General features: G+C 37.7%; 1 protein-coding gene across 2 annotated transcripts in view; it reads right to left on the reverse strand.

The window, feature by feature from the left end:
- palmdb (palmdelphin b) overlaps window positions 1-15292 on the reverse strand; it is a 36049-nt gene that overhangs the window by 6969 nt on the left and 13788 nt on the right. Inside the window, exons 2-5 of one of the 2 annotated variants that reach the window (XM_036585569.1) lie at window positions 14814-14865; window positions 11421-11501; window positions 10855-10985; window positions 8387-8501 (exon numbers count right to left, since the gene is read on the reverse strand). In XM_036585569.1, the coding sequence (XP_036441462.1) occupies window positions 8387-8501; window positions 10855-10985; window positions 11421-11501; window positions 14814-14858 (372 nt within the window). In that variant the 5' untranslated portion in view covers window positions 14859-14865. Of the gene's footprint in view, window positions 1-983; window positions 1238-8386; window positions 8502-10854; window positions 10986-11420; window positions 11502-14813; window positions 14866-15292 lie in introns of those variants that run through there. The other variant, XM_036585577.1, reaches the window with a different exon arrangement.

The following is a 15292-nucleotide window of genomic DNA, read 5'->3' on the forward strand; positions in this document are numbered from 1 at the left end:
AAAACATTTCTCATTCCTGTGAGGCTTTGAGGGTTGGTGCTCTAGTGCACCCCTGTCTGCCAATTTAATGAAGGAGCAGAGCTCTTCATCAGTAATCAGTAGCAGTGAGTGCTCATCCACTCTGACTGCTCTCCCCCCCGGACTAGAAAGCCTCTGCACACACATGCTGAGGATGGGATATGCGGCTAGGCTTCTGTCAGCATATCAGATCTGTTGTTTGCCATTTTCACACATATTTGGGACAAGAAACAAGAAATTAACAGCGATAACAAGAATTAATTGAATTTTCTCCACAACATTCAACTTCACTTGTGCACTATTAAGGAAGGTCATTATGCTGTTGGATGCAAAACAATCAGTAACAACCTGAATATACATTGAAACAATCTGAATTTAACAGTTCAAAGGTACAGAGGAAAAACCACGACAAGGTAAGTGACCTTAACTGAACCTCCTTTTCTTAAATCTTATGTATATGATGTAAGAGGATGAAATAACCCATTCAGAATTCAGTTCAACAAACTTTTATTAGAGCTCCTTTGTCCGAATGTGTTTCAGTTATTTATGTTCTTGCCTCTGACTAATATGTATGAAATGAAAAATGTAAAAAGCCCACATTTAAACACATAAAACTTCAGTTAGAGTTCACTTCTCAATGTAACACCACAGCAAAAATGACATGCACAATCATGGTAACTACAAGCTTAATCAAACATCATCTCACTACCAACAACATTGTGAGTTTAAAAGCAAATCTCTTAAGTGCTTTGTGGTTTGACACCCCACGATAACCATTAATCTCCCAACAGTGGATGCAATACCAGCAGTCAGTATCAGCAGCACTGGAAAGCTCAACACCATGCACAGGAACAAAATGTACCGGTCACAACAAAATGCACTGGTCACTTTATCAGTTACCTGTAGTTGCAAAGTAAAGCAGCTGATTCAGAAGTTGCCTGTAAGTGTGGCCGTGTTTGTCCTACCTTGTGCTGTGGCAGCAGCAGAGTGCAGAGTGCTGTGCCGGTGCTCTTCCCCGAAGCCACAGAGACTGCAACTCTCACTGAATGTGCGAGAAGCAGCCAATAGCTGAGCAGTCTGCCTCGACACTCACACACATACATACACACACAAATACTCTCACAGGATGTCTTTAAAAGCTGTCAGTGCTGACTGCAGATATGTACTTCCGATCTGGCATCATCAATCAAGTCATCAGATATGTGATTACAGTCTTTCTGTGCTATTTTAACTTCTGTCAAATTTCTGAGCAAGGAATTGGTATTGGTGTCACGGTCCTCTCTAAGAAAGTGGTAAATGTATAGTACCCCTCCAAAAATGTATCTCTGAATGTAGGAACTAATGGCCAGGAACAGTTATACAGATACAGGTAGGACTTGTCCTTCATGAAACACAGCTAATGCAGTTCTTTAGCAAGTAAAAAAGTCCACAACTCTACTAACTAATATTAGTTTACATTTTTAATGAAAAAGATAATTGAGGACTACACTCTTAAAAATTATGGTTCTTCAAGGGTTCTTTAGTAGAGAAAATGGATCTAGATAAAACCATGAACACTCAAAAACCCTGCTTTGCATCATGAAAGCGTTCTTCAGAATGTGCTGTAGATGGTTCTATATAGAACCTTTTTAAAAAGTGTTTTTAAAAAGCAGAACCCTTTTTGGTGCTATATAAAACCCTTTTCATAAAGGTTCTCCATCAATCTGAAGGACCATTTCACAATGCAAAGAACCCTTTAATCATGCACTTGGTTTTTTGAGTGGTCATGGTTCTACATAGAACCATTCTCTTTACTAAAGAACCCTTGAAGAACCATCTTTTTTAAGTGTATAGTGAAGTAAAATGAGATATGTAGTATTCCAGATCATGAAATTTTCAGTACTGTGCAATGTCAGAGACCACCCCTCATTTCGTCAATTTCCAGTCAAAACAGCCATTAAGTCCATTATTCATTTTTCAGGAGATATTTATAAGGAGATTAGATATAAAATAATCCACATGCATAAGAAAGAGGAAAGTCAGTTGAAAATAAGTGAAAAAGCAAGAGTTTCCAAAACTGGAGTTTAAAGAACTATTTAAAGATGTAGAGAAATTGAGACTTCTAACAACCATACAAGACCTGCTAGACCACCAAAACTGCCACAATCAGATGAACAGGGCTTAAAGCTTATATCTTTGAGAGAGTGGAGAAAATCAAGCTCCACTCTTGTTGCAGATATGAAAAAATCCACAGGTGTTTCTGTCCATCCTTCCACTGTGAGAAGACAACTCAACACTATGAGTCTGAAAGGATATGTAACTGTCAAGAAGCTGTTACTGAGAAAAGGAAAATTTTGTAAATTAAACAAAGAAGTTGCTGGTGTTCTCAGAACAATGTACTGACCACCCCAGAGTCCAGAACTTAACGTTACAGAACGTGTGTGGGATTACTTGGATCACAAGGAGCAGAAAATGCAACCAACTTCTAAGACTAAACTGTTGGAGGTGTGGAAAAAAAATCCCTACAGATTTCTTTGAAAAACTGAAAGCAAGTCTCCTGAAAAGAATGAACGCTCTAATAAACTAAACACTTGATACTGAAAAAATGATCTTTAATTCCTGAGGCTTCTGTGTAATTTTCTGTTAAATAAATGTTTTCTGCTTTTTTTCCCGAAGCTGGAAAATGAACAGTTTGTACCTAATGGTTGCTTCTACTGGAACTTTTGCACAGTACTGTGGATTTAGAAAGGATGTCAGTGAATGCCTGCTGCCTATTTCAGGTTCTCCCCTCAGGCAGGTGCTTCAGCCTAATGAGGGATGAGGCAACCCGACTCTGGAAAAGTTTCTTTTCTCATGCCATTACACTCATAAACAATTATTATATATAAGCTTGCTCTGTTACTTGACACACTGCTTTTGTACTCTAGACCTTACACAAATATTTTGCAAACACTTTTTTACTTACAAATGCATGGATGTGTGAATGTTTGGTGGAATGGATGTTTGTATGTGTGGTTAAATGGGAGATAACTATTAGCTCTGTATATTACAAGGTACCGTATAACCACAGACAAAGTAGTTATAATCAGATTTGTGGCTTTGATGAAATAGGATATTGTGATTACATAAATAGAATTGTGTTAATTTATGAATCAGTGCAAATTTGCCATAAGATTTTAGATGTCACAAGTAAGTAATGCAGCTAAAATAACGTTTTTGCCAAAGTAAGACCAACTGTCTTTAGAGATGGGTTGAAAATCATTTTCTTCTTCATTTATCATCCACCGTTCAAGGAATATTTTGGGCCATTCCAGGCTTCCAGTTCTCAATAATGACTGTAATGATCCTACTATTGGTCTACAGTACAACACATGATGTTTACAAAACATCATAGTTTAAACTTCTTGTAAGTTTTTCAGATTACTGGTCTGGACACACACAGTGTGAATTTATCCTATTCCAGCTTTGTGCCATCATAATAGAACTTTCCTCTCATGAACATTTGTGAATTTGTTTATCAAATAGTAAAAAAAAGTCACAATTTTATATCAGTAGGAATGAGTCAATTTGCATCTGCAGTACACATATCAGGAATTACAGGCAGGAATTCAGTATATGAATAAAATTTAAGGCTTTATGGATTTGTTTATGTATTTATTTCTTCTGAATGTTAGCGCAAAGTAAATGTCTTTGGGGTTTATAGTAGGAGTACCTATTATATACCAAAAAGCAGATACTTTGCTCATTAGGATATGAAAACATAAGCATGTGAATTGTTTTTTTAAAAATGTACTGGTATATATTACCAATACTAAAGACAAACACTACCCTCTTAGCATGCTTTCACTGATGTTATATTCAGCATTAATCATTTAGTAGATGCATATAAAGCTCAGATACAGCAGTCTAAACATAGAAAATAATTGTCACTGTGATGATTTTTTTTTCCTCAAACATGTGCATGAATTATAGTACTTTCACAAAGAAATCTTACACTCCAGGGAATTTTTTTGTTATAATCATCATTCTTATAAGCAACAATCAGGAGTTTTTTTCAGCACAACCCCATAAGGCACTTCAGATTACAAAAACATTAAAAAGTTGCATTTCACATACTCCTAAAAAGTATAATGTACATTCTACACCAGTTTTTGGCATCACAAAACCATCTGTTCTCCCTTTTTCTTTTACTTCTGAATTTCCATTAAAAGTTTTCACATTAATATTTCATTTCATCAAGTTCTAGTGTAGAGGAAACACGATTCATAGATCCGTTCTTTCTCATCTCGGCTTCATCAAATATGTGAGCTTGGGGTCTTGCTGTGTGGAAGCTGCACATGTTTTCCTAGCCGAGGCACTTTGGTTCTCCAGACTGTGGACACAAGGAAGAGCAGTTCAGTATACCCTAGACATAATGTACAGAGTCATCACTTGTTTGTGGTGCTGCTTGATGGGGTCTTTATTCAGCACACGGCGTACGCTCTCTTAAAGTGAAATTATGGGGTCGGGTGAAAACAATACATATGTGAGGCCTTGTACATTTCTGCAGTCGTTTTCTTACGTAATACAAGGCTAAGATTATATAACTGCCTCTCAAGCAGATGTTATGAAATGCCTCTCGAACAGCCACTGTGCCTTAAAAGCGACCAAGGACAAACTGTTCAATTACGGCTGATGGACAGCAAAGGCCAGCGCGATGCTGTCTATTATTCTTCAGCACAGGAAACAGACTTGTCTTCACACGCTGACTGGCACACAGCATGTCTATGGGAGAGAAAAGTCACAAAAGGCTGTGACTCAGGATAGTAGCTGAAGTGCTTTGGACCCTGAAATAAAAATAGACATGATGGATCAGTTTGTCCAAAACCAATGAAACTGCTGTGATGATGTCTCTCAATTAGGTAATAGATTTTAAAAACATTTATTAGATGAAAAGTTCTTGTTAGTTTAGTCAAACCTTTTGGTTGTTAAGGTTATGAGGAGGTAAATGATAAGGACGCCAGGGTTAATTCTTCAGAACAGGTATTTATTAGTAAAATAGGAACAGACAACAATGATAGTTATATTAACAAGTAAGAAAGGTGCGTTTATTTACACAAAAATAAGATACAAACTGTTTTTTTATTTTCTTACTGCGTGTGATGGCATGGGGCATTTAAGGCTCTCTGACATGCGTAAGACAAATTCACACAAAGCTGATATAATTATTTTGACCACCGAGTGGGGCTAAAGCTCCTATCAGAAGGCACCAGGGTTTTAAATATGATCGGGTCAGTGTTAGTAGACTTGCTGAAACATACACCATCTCTCTTTAAACTGGGGTCTAATCTCTGAGGTTTTTTTTCACAAAGCAGATTCCTCAATCAGTTGGACAGGTTTAGACAGGGCTCAAGACTGGGCATAATTCATTCAACCTATATTTAGACTCAGAAATATATTGCTGAGCTGTGCTTTCTCTTACTGAACATATTTGGCTTTTGACTTTTGCCTGAAGCAATCTAACTTACTGATACTGCTTTGGTAGTTCCTTATAGAGGCTTTAAGACTTATAGCAGGTCTTAATCTGATTAGAGAATCCAGTGAAACCTCCTGCCATGCGGAGTTAAATCTGGTTTCATTCTACATTCTACATACAGATAGCCACAGCATCCAGAACTCTGCCTCTATGACAATCAGACAAACTGGGTGTTGTGAGCACTGTCCGTTTAGCATGCAGCAGTAAATTTAGGCTCTTAAATGCACAGATGACATTAAAGGGGCAATTCAGTTGCATAATTCAATCATTTACATGTAAACAAAGTCATTTAGAGTAGTTTGATGTGAAACAGAGTGCTATAGAGAACTTACCTGCTCAGATGTTTTACAGTGGTGGTGATAGGAACCAAGAGTTGTCATGTCTGGTGCAAATATAGCCAATTTGCCATTTATTATCTAAAATGACCAGTGAATCTGCATGTGTCTTCTGTTTTTATATGTATTATTAAAGAGAATGGTGAAATATGGCAAAGTACAAAAAATAAGTTTTCTTTGAGGACTAATTTGCCTTAAAACACCTTGCATGTATCTATCTGCTATAAATAGATTAAAAAATTAGGCCAAATTCTCATCTCAAAACCTTTCTGAATCAGTGTCTTAGGAATCAGGCAGTGTATTTAGAACCAGTTTGTGTAAAAGCATTATGTCAGACATTAAAATCTCCTGCCATCTGGTTCCTATCACAACTGCTGTGAACAATTCTGACCCATAAATTTCTCTAGAATGGCACATTTCCCATCAAACCTCTCATAATGAGTTTGTTTACATCTTAACCATTTAATTATGAAGAAATTTAGAAACGAAAAGTGAAAATCCATTTTAAATAGGTTAGAAGAGAAGAGGATGAGCATGCTATTAGATGTCATGTCGCCTTTTTGTTCTTCTGATGATACCTGAGGCACTTGGGTCATCTGCTCCATATGTGTCCTTATGTGTCCTCCTGGACTGAATATGCTAGGCCTGACCTCTGAGCGGTGGACATTATCACTCCTGGGCTGGAAGATCTTGCTGTGGTAGCCATGGGGATGATACGACAGTGATGGTTCCTTATCGTGTTCTTCTCCATCACTGCCAATAACCACCAGTTCAGCCTGCATCTTCTCACCTTCCTCATCTGACTCTGCATTCTGATAACCCATAAAAATCATAGTGATAGGCTCACTGCAGTCCAGCTCAGACGGGATGGAGTTCACTATGTTGAAGTCCGCCTTTGAGTAAATAGGAGAGGTTCTCTCAAATTCTAACTCTGAATTGGACTCTGGAGTGAAATTTTGCTCTTCCTCAGGTTCCTGGATGAGCTCTTGTTTGTTTAAGTGCTCACCACCACATCCTTTGGTGAGATTAGCTTCCTGTCTATTTATAGAACTGTGGTTATTGTGAAGATATTGCCTGGGATCTGGAATGTGAAAGGGTGAGAACTTGCCATCTGCTTGACCTTGAGCATCTTGTTTCCTGATGTTGTCAAATTGTAATGGGCTGGGGGTCTTGCTAACCTTGTGGAAACCATTGTGAGCTGGGCTTATCACACCTCGTTCCCCTTTTCTAGGAGTACAGGGCCTGCTGTATGGACTGGAAAACACAGGCTCATGGTACTCCACATCGCTTGAAGCCTTCTTCTCTGTTGCTTTCCTTAGAAGCTCCTCCACCTCCAGAGGACTCAGTGCATCTAAACTATCATCAGACACCTTTCCAGCAGACTGTACAGCAAAAACACTTTTTCTGCCATCATCATAGACTTTGATGCCTTTCTGCTGGAACTCCTGTGTGGTGAGTGTGGCAGAGGAGAGAATCTGACTCTTTCCTGTGCGCAGGTCTTTTTCCACACTGATCTCCATAGCATACATTGCTGAAGAATAAAGAGGAGGAGCAAGCATCAGCCAGGCAGCGTTTCTTTAGTTTTACTTCTTTTTACATAGTTTTTACACTACAGTACATATATAGCCAAAAACTCCTTAAAACTTTTTTATGAATGTTCTTTAAAGAAATATTTTTGTAAAAGAGCTGTGTGAGTGTAAAGGAGCAAAGCACCTCATAGACCTGGCTTGTAACTTACTCACTCATTCATTCACTCACACTCACTTTCTAAGTCACATTAAGCAGGTTGAAAATTCTCCACAAGGGGGCACTATTAGCATTCAAAAAGCTTTTAGTACTTCACATTAATAACACTGTGTCTTTGTTTAAAGTTCTATATTATACCAAATGCAGGTCTTTACAAGAATCATATATGTGAAGAAGCATTTAGGAACCTTTATTTTTATTTTGAGCATATAATCATATTAAAGTTTGTTTGATTTACAGTATGCATAGTACTGAATCATACCCTTTTTCTCTTGTTCGGTATCCGGCTCCTGTACCGGAGTGTTAATTCTTCTCAGAAGGGTTGGGGTATATGACTTAGGAATATCAGGTATTGCAGAGTAGATGTACTGAATTGGCTCTGTAACAGATACTGTATGAATCCGATGTTGTTATGAAAAAGGTATGGAAGTTGACAATGTTTTATGCAAAACACTCAGAAAAAGATTGTTTACCTGGTTGGACATCGCCATTGACTTCCTGTGTAGAAATACAGTGGGTCGATATCAAAACATGAAATGATGCGAAGATACACAGCAAAGTGTCTGTTCCACACCACATCGAGCTTACTGTCTTCTGTCAGTTCTAACAACCAAAAGACTGCAAGCAGTTGCATCATGATGTCAAAACAGAACCATTCCACTCTCTTCCATGTTTACATGCCATGTCCATGACTCATAACTCCGATGACCCATCAGCTGTTGGAGTAGATTAGTCCAGAAAACTGCAAGAGTTAATGTGCCCACACACAGCCAAATGATTAACCCAGCAATACCTTTATAATGTCCTCTGCAGTCTTCTCCACTTCCTTTAGCCGCTTCAGAATGAGCTCTTCATTCTCTGAAATATTCATCTCCTGTGTCTCAAGAGCGCTGATCTCACTCTCTATTCTGCAGAACAGATACAAAAAAACACAATGAAGTGACAGCACACCCTGGAGATCACATCCAACAGCTTTTCAAACACCCACTCAAGCCTGATCACACAGAGGATTTGTATGAACATGCATTGTGGAGTAAAAATCATAGGAATTATTACAAAGATATCACCCTACACTTGAATTATTTCTCATTTACATTCTTTTTTTAATTGTATGAACAAAGATCACCCAGAAAATCCATATTGTTATTAAGATAATAATAATAATAATAATAATAATAATAATAATTATTATAAACTTTGTTTACATAGCACTTAAAATTGAGCTTAAAGTACTTTGCAATGCATTATTAAAAACAAAAGGGTAAAGAAACAAAAAATAGACAATAAATAAAATACAAAAATAAGCAAAGTAATTCAAATGCAGTTACAATATAAGAAAAAAAATACAACAACTACAGTAATGCAAGAATGAAGTGCCAGTAAAAGTAAGGAATACAATAACTACTGGAACAATTTGTTTGGTTTTCATTTTTGACAGCTGCCTTTACTTTGTGTCAAATTGTGATGATTATTAAACAAGTGGAAATGGTCCAAAATTACTTGAATCAAATAATTGCTACACTTCCTTTAAAAATTAAGAAGGTTTTGTCCTTCTCATGTAACACACACACATACACACACACACACACACACAACATATGTATACTGCTGTCAGAACAAAATATTACACCTCCACTAACTTTACAGCAGAAGGAACAAAATTACTTTACTTTTATTACGATTTCTTTTGGTCTATTCATCATGTAGTTTGCACACAATATAAACGGCAACAGGCATTTTCAAATTAGCCTAATTAGCCTAAGTCAAATTACCGAAGGTCTGAGACTACATTGAATATCTGGTATTTTTTTCATTTAATCCTTTCTTTATGTTTTCCAGAAGCTTGAAAAACGTAAAGAGAAATTATGACAATTAAAATAAAGAAGGCAGAAGAAGTAATAAAATGTCAGTCAATTCTAAAGGAAACAGGCCGCCAGCAGAATGATGCAAAACTGCAGGAATATGGTCTTGTTTTCTGTTGCATGTTCATATTGTAGCTGCTGCATTTTGAAATGTCTAACTCTCTTCTGTCACACATTAGTCAACCTATCTGGGAAACTGAAGGGAAACCATCACGTTTAAACACACATGTAGTCGATCGAGGTATGACAAAACATCATAGGACACACTTGGAGAATAGTGCTCATTATCTGATATGTGTCATAATAGATGTTCTTACATCAATTTCTGGCATGAAACTTGGATTCAAGCAACAGCATGTAATCTTCTCAGATAACTGCACGTAGTCTAGCTTTGTGATGATTTTGTTGTTCTCCAAGTTTATGTGTAAATTAATGTTAGGATTTAGGTATTCATGCCTTGATTTCTAAATCTGTATTGCCATCTCCTCTGTAACAAGTGGAATAACATGAACTAATATGACAATTTCTTCATTTCTGTGATAAAAATTGCTTTGCTAGCACTGAGATGATTTGCTATTCCACAAAAATAAGCCATCCACTGGATTGATCACAGACAACTTAACAGCTTGTTTTTCTGTGTTGTGATTGAGGGCATGACTTTGATCCTTAGTATCAGGAGCATCTGGGAAAGTTGATGGCTAGCGTTCTCCTGGTGACGGGGGAGATTTTCTTCAGATTGCTTTTTGTGTTTCATCCGCTCCACTTAAACTGCAGCAATCAAAACTCTTACAATTCACTGCACTGTGTTCACAAGGCTAAGGTCCTTTCAGTTTACTCTCTATCAGTGCAGGCAGAACCAAGATATCAAGCTGTCTGACTGTGCTGTGGTGACTTGAACTCTTAAGCGCCTAGATACCTTCAAATTATCTGTAATGACGTTCTTAACTGGCTAAATGCAGTGAAGTCGTTAATGCCGTGACCTCAACTCTCACACCCGTTCAAACATTTTGCAGTGATAGATCTACTCTTCATGGAAGCGTGGTTAAAGTTAAACACAATTTACTTGATTAATCTGTTCTTTATTAGTGTTAGTCGTCCGTCAGTTGTAAGCCATTCTGCGTAACTGATTTGTTTGTCCAGACAGAGGTAAGCGTAAGTAGAGTAAGTAGACACATTATGTAATACCGTCCAGCCTGGCTGGGTAACCACTGTTTGACACTTAAAGCTCATCACAAGGGTTAAACAGGAGTAATCCTACCAATCGCCTTCCTCTCACGGCTCTGAGTGAGAGTGGTAAGCTTGTAGGTTACATGCTGTGAAGTCCACACATGCTGAAATGGCTGAAATAGCGTAAGCAGTGAAACAAAAACAGAGACATCGATCCACTTTTCTAGAGTACCTGTCAATATCGCTCTGTAGGAGCTCAGCCTGTTGTTGTTCCTCCTGAGCTTGTACTCTCATGGCTTGTTCTTCCTCATCATTCTGGCCACTTAAACCATCCATGAGCCATTGTTCCCGCAGAGCCTTTTTCTATTCAGACAGCAGAGAGTGTAGATCAGTTTCCAGAAGCTCTTTCTTATCTCAATACTCAAAATGTACCTCAAATATGTTGTACGCTCTTCAAAATAAATATGCCATGAAGGGATTTTTTTTTTGCGTGATGCCATAGAAGAACCACTTTTCATTCCCTAAAGAATCTTTCACTGCATGGTTCTTAAGAGAACAGTGTTTGTACATGAGATGTGTAAGTGTGACAAACCCAGGTAGAACACTTAAATTGGTGCAGAACCTTTATATGATGTGAAGCTTCTTTAATTCTTTAAAAAAAGTTATTCAAACTCACAAATCTCTTTTTTAAACATGGTTCTTTAGCAAACCAAAAGTGGTGCTTCTTTGGCATCATTCAGAGAAACCTTTGTGGCACCTTTTTCAAAGAGTGTACAAGAACGTGTAAGACAAACGTACCTTCAGATACTGAAGTTTTAATTTGACTTCTTCAATTTCTCTCCTTTTCTTTGCAATGTCCTCTTGTATTCTTCTCTTTTCCTGTTTAAACACACTGAATTGTTAAAAGCACACATCCAGTTCCTGAAAATAATTACAAAAAGGTGATACAATTTAACAAGTGACACCTACAATTAACATCTTTGTCATCCTTTATATTATTGAAATCAACAGTGATGTAGTTTCTTTTATGTGGAAAAAGTCTGCACACCCCTACATATATCACTACTTTAGATGTGTCAAACTGAAATCAGGTGTACCCAATCAGGTGCTAATAGCTAGAACACCGTGCGAGAATATTTTGGAGGCCTAAACTTGTCTTATTTAAGCCTCTAGATATCTGGTCTGGTTTGCTCTTCGTAATTGGAGTGTGTGGTTTCATTATGACTAGATTAAAAGAACTCTTCGAGACCTTCAGAAAGAAAGTTGTAGATGTCTGTGGTTTCCAGAAGGGGTTTAAGAAGACATCCACATGATTGGAAATGAATCATTCCACTGTCCAGAAGATCATCTACAAGTGGAGAAGATTTAAAACCACTGCTAACTTGTCCAGGCCAGGCTGCCCTAGTAAATTTAACCCAAGAGCAGACCATAAGATGCTAAAAGAAGCACCCCAAAATTTCATCACATGATCCACATGTAGCTCTTGCCTCTGTTGATGTCGAAGTGCAAGCATCTACTGTTAGAAAGAGAAGAGTTACCAAAACCAGGAGTGTACTTATTTTTCAACAGACAAAAATGACATCTCAGTTGATTTTTTTAAAATGATTGCAAAATGAAATGTCCATTGTTTTTTGTTGTATTACATAATGTTTATCTATACATAAACATTATGTAATAGAACATAATGTGGTATTATTAACTGAAGATCAAATACTGATGTGTCCTCAATAGTCAAAAAAGAGAAACATTTTATAGGGTGTACTTACTTCTTTACATGGATGTGTAGTCTACTCAGTTTAACCCCTTGAATTCTAAGGATTATTACATCCTGAGGCTTTTTATTCAGTAACTACATGAAAAAGTGATGCAAACTGACTAAGTTGTCCTTAAATGGAAGCAGAAATTCCACCAATGTTTTAAACATTTCTGCATAATCAGTCATTATGACAAAAAGTCATGCTGAGTGGTTTAATGTGAAATGTTTAATTCTATAGAAATGTCAGAATTGTTCACAGTGGTCATGATAGAAACCAGATGCTTTTCTATCAAAGGTTTAGCATTTCACGTCAAACCACTCTGGATTACTTTGTTTATATCTCAACCACTTTTCAATTTTCTTCATAAATAAGATATAAGAGTGAGTAATGGAAGCCTGGACCCACTGGCAGCTCCTGGCCATTTAAGAGGTGAATGAAGCTGATATCAGTCCTGAATATATTGCCTCAGTATTTGCCTCAAAGAAATACTAGTATGTGCAAAACATGGAGAACTTGTTGTATTGAGAAAGATTCTGAGATACTACTCTTAGCCTTTTAAATGTAAAAGGAGATGACTATATTGGATCTGTAAAGACTGTGCCACTGTGCAAAATATCACCTGAAAAATATAGATTTGCATGTACATTTTACTTCTCTGTACTGGAACATCTGTAAGAAGGTTCACTCAAAAACACAATTTCAGGAGAATGAAAGAAACCATGGAGCAAACTCTTCATTTTCCTCTCCAGTGAAAGCTGAAAATAGAATGTTCTCCTAGAACTTGAGAACAGTGGTGTAAATCCAATTTGCATCCTCTTATTGCATGTTCTCAGTCACTGGAGACATACTAATTAATAGTGAGTCGCACACTGAGAAACACACCTGTCTCTTCCATGTAAACAGTGTTCAAAAGCAATTGGACAAAAGGTCAGACTAAAATATACTACAAGACTTTGAAGTGTGACCTAAACATCCTTCCAGCTGTAAGTGTTTTAAATTGAGGACCAGACAGCAACTGGCTGGAACAGGGTCCTATAAGGAGAAATATGATGAACCTAAAAGAACTATAAACAGCCAGTAAAACAATGAGGAACAACAGAAAACTAATTAGTTGTATTGATGATGGGGGAATCAAATTCTTTGCAGTTCTTTGGTGGAGTAAATGAGGAAGTGAGAAATTCATCTTTAACTATTGATCATTAATAAATTAGAACTATTGTCCGTCTTTATAATGGACTACAACCTTGATTCCTTGATGTAGTTAACTGAGAGATCAAAGCAGCTACCTGTTTCAGTGTTGGTTTTAACAAGCCTTCATCCACTCAGCGTCCTCAGGGGAATCCTATGGGCTATTCCTTTACTTTTGCTCAAGTGAAGTGTGTTACATGATCCCTCAGTGGGGTGTCGACTTCAACTGCAGAATGTTTACAACAGTTTTAGTCATAGCAGTACTGTTTAGTCATAGCAGTACTTCTAAATGTTTTACATTTCAAAACCATAACACTCGATTTGCCGAACTTTAGGTTCAAACTACTGTATCTGTTATACATGACTGCTGATACAACTTCATCACTTTACCCTGCTAGCTTGCTAGTTAGCATGCTAAAGCCTACACAGCTAGCAGCACCAAAAAGAAAGGTAGCACGCCACAGTCCTACGCCAACATTTATAGCCAGATAAAACAATTGTTCACATGTATTATGTGTGTGATGTTCAAATGTCTCAAAAAATATTTTGGATTGCAAAGTTTGCATGGCTAGCCAGTTAGCACACTGAGGCTAACCTGGCCGTGGGCGTGTACATTTTGACTGAAAAATTCCCTCCTCTCTCCTTCCCCCAGTTTTGCTATCAGTGGCCACCTGTGTGACGTAGGTGTGATGGACTTCTGAGTGGTCAGTTGAAATTGGTGAATGCATGTTAAAACCCAATATGTGTTAGCAGACAGCAAGAGGTGCTCCCTGTTTACCAATACAGGCAATTTTCAAAATGTATAATAGATTAAAAATGATATATACAGCGGGTTTATTTATTCTTAAAGATTAAACATGTTTCAAAGTCATCATAACACTGGACCAGTTTTCCAGACCTAGATTATGTCTGAGCCTAAATTAAATGGTATTTGTAATGGTGAAACACCACAGACACTGCAGTTTGTCTCATTAACTGTCCATATGAGGGTCCACATTCATTACTACATAACTTACATATTAATTTCACAATAGTAGTCAAACAATTTATAGTTGCTAAAAGAGAGCGATATCCTTTTACATAGTAAGACTAAAGATTATAGCTGAACGATAAACCTGCAGATTAAGAGGTTAAATTAAGACTATATAAGCCATGTCCACAAAACCAGCCCTATAAATACAAAGCGAGTGCACTGCTTATCAGTGTACAATTATAACACCACTATTAGCTCCAGTATCATACTCACCGTGATGGCCTGCAGTCTCTCCCGCAGTAGGTCAGCCTCCTCCATTCTGACTCTACAAGAGAGAGATGGAAAAGAATCTCTTCTGAGCCATGGATACACAGCAGAAGAAGGAAAGGGAAGGAAACAGGCAGAGAGCGTGAGAGAGAGAGAGCCAAAAACAGACCGTGGGTGGGTGGATGGTAGGTGAGGGGGGGCCACTCTCTGTTGTTGGGCAATGCTGGAGGATAGACTGGGTTAGTAAGCAAAAGGGAGTGGGTAGCAAGGTGGTGGATTTTCTGTGATATCTTTTCTGAGGGATAAATGGGGCTGGTGGTGGGAGTATGTATGTGTGGGTGGTCACAAATGACCAGGAGGTTATTGTAGTGTGCTATGGATGAATAGGGATATCAAGCATAGCTGGAACATTCTTTTTTTCCTGACACATCACATGTCAGATCTATCCAGGCAGGTGAGATCTAGGCCTGGAAAACTAAGACCTC

This window comes from Colossoma macropomum, unplaced genomic scaffold, assembly GCF_904425465.1.
Source record: "Colossoma macropomum unplaced genomic scaffold, Colossoma_macropomum, whole genome shotgun sequence".
NCBI lineage: Eukaryota > Metazoa > Chordata > Actinopteri > Characiformes > Serrasalmidae > Colossoma > Colossoma macropomum.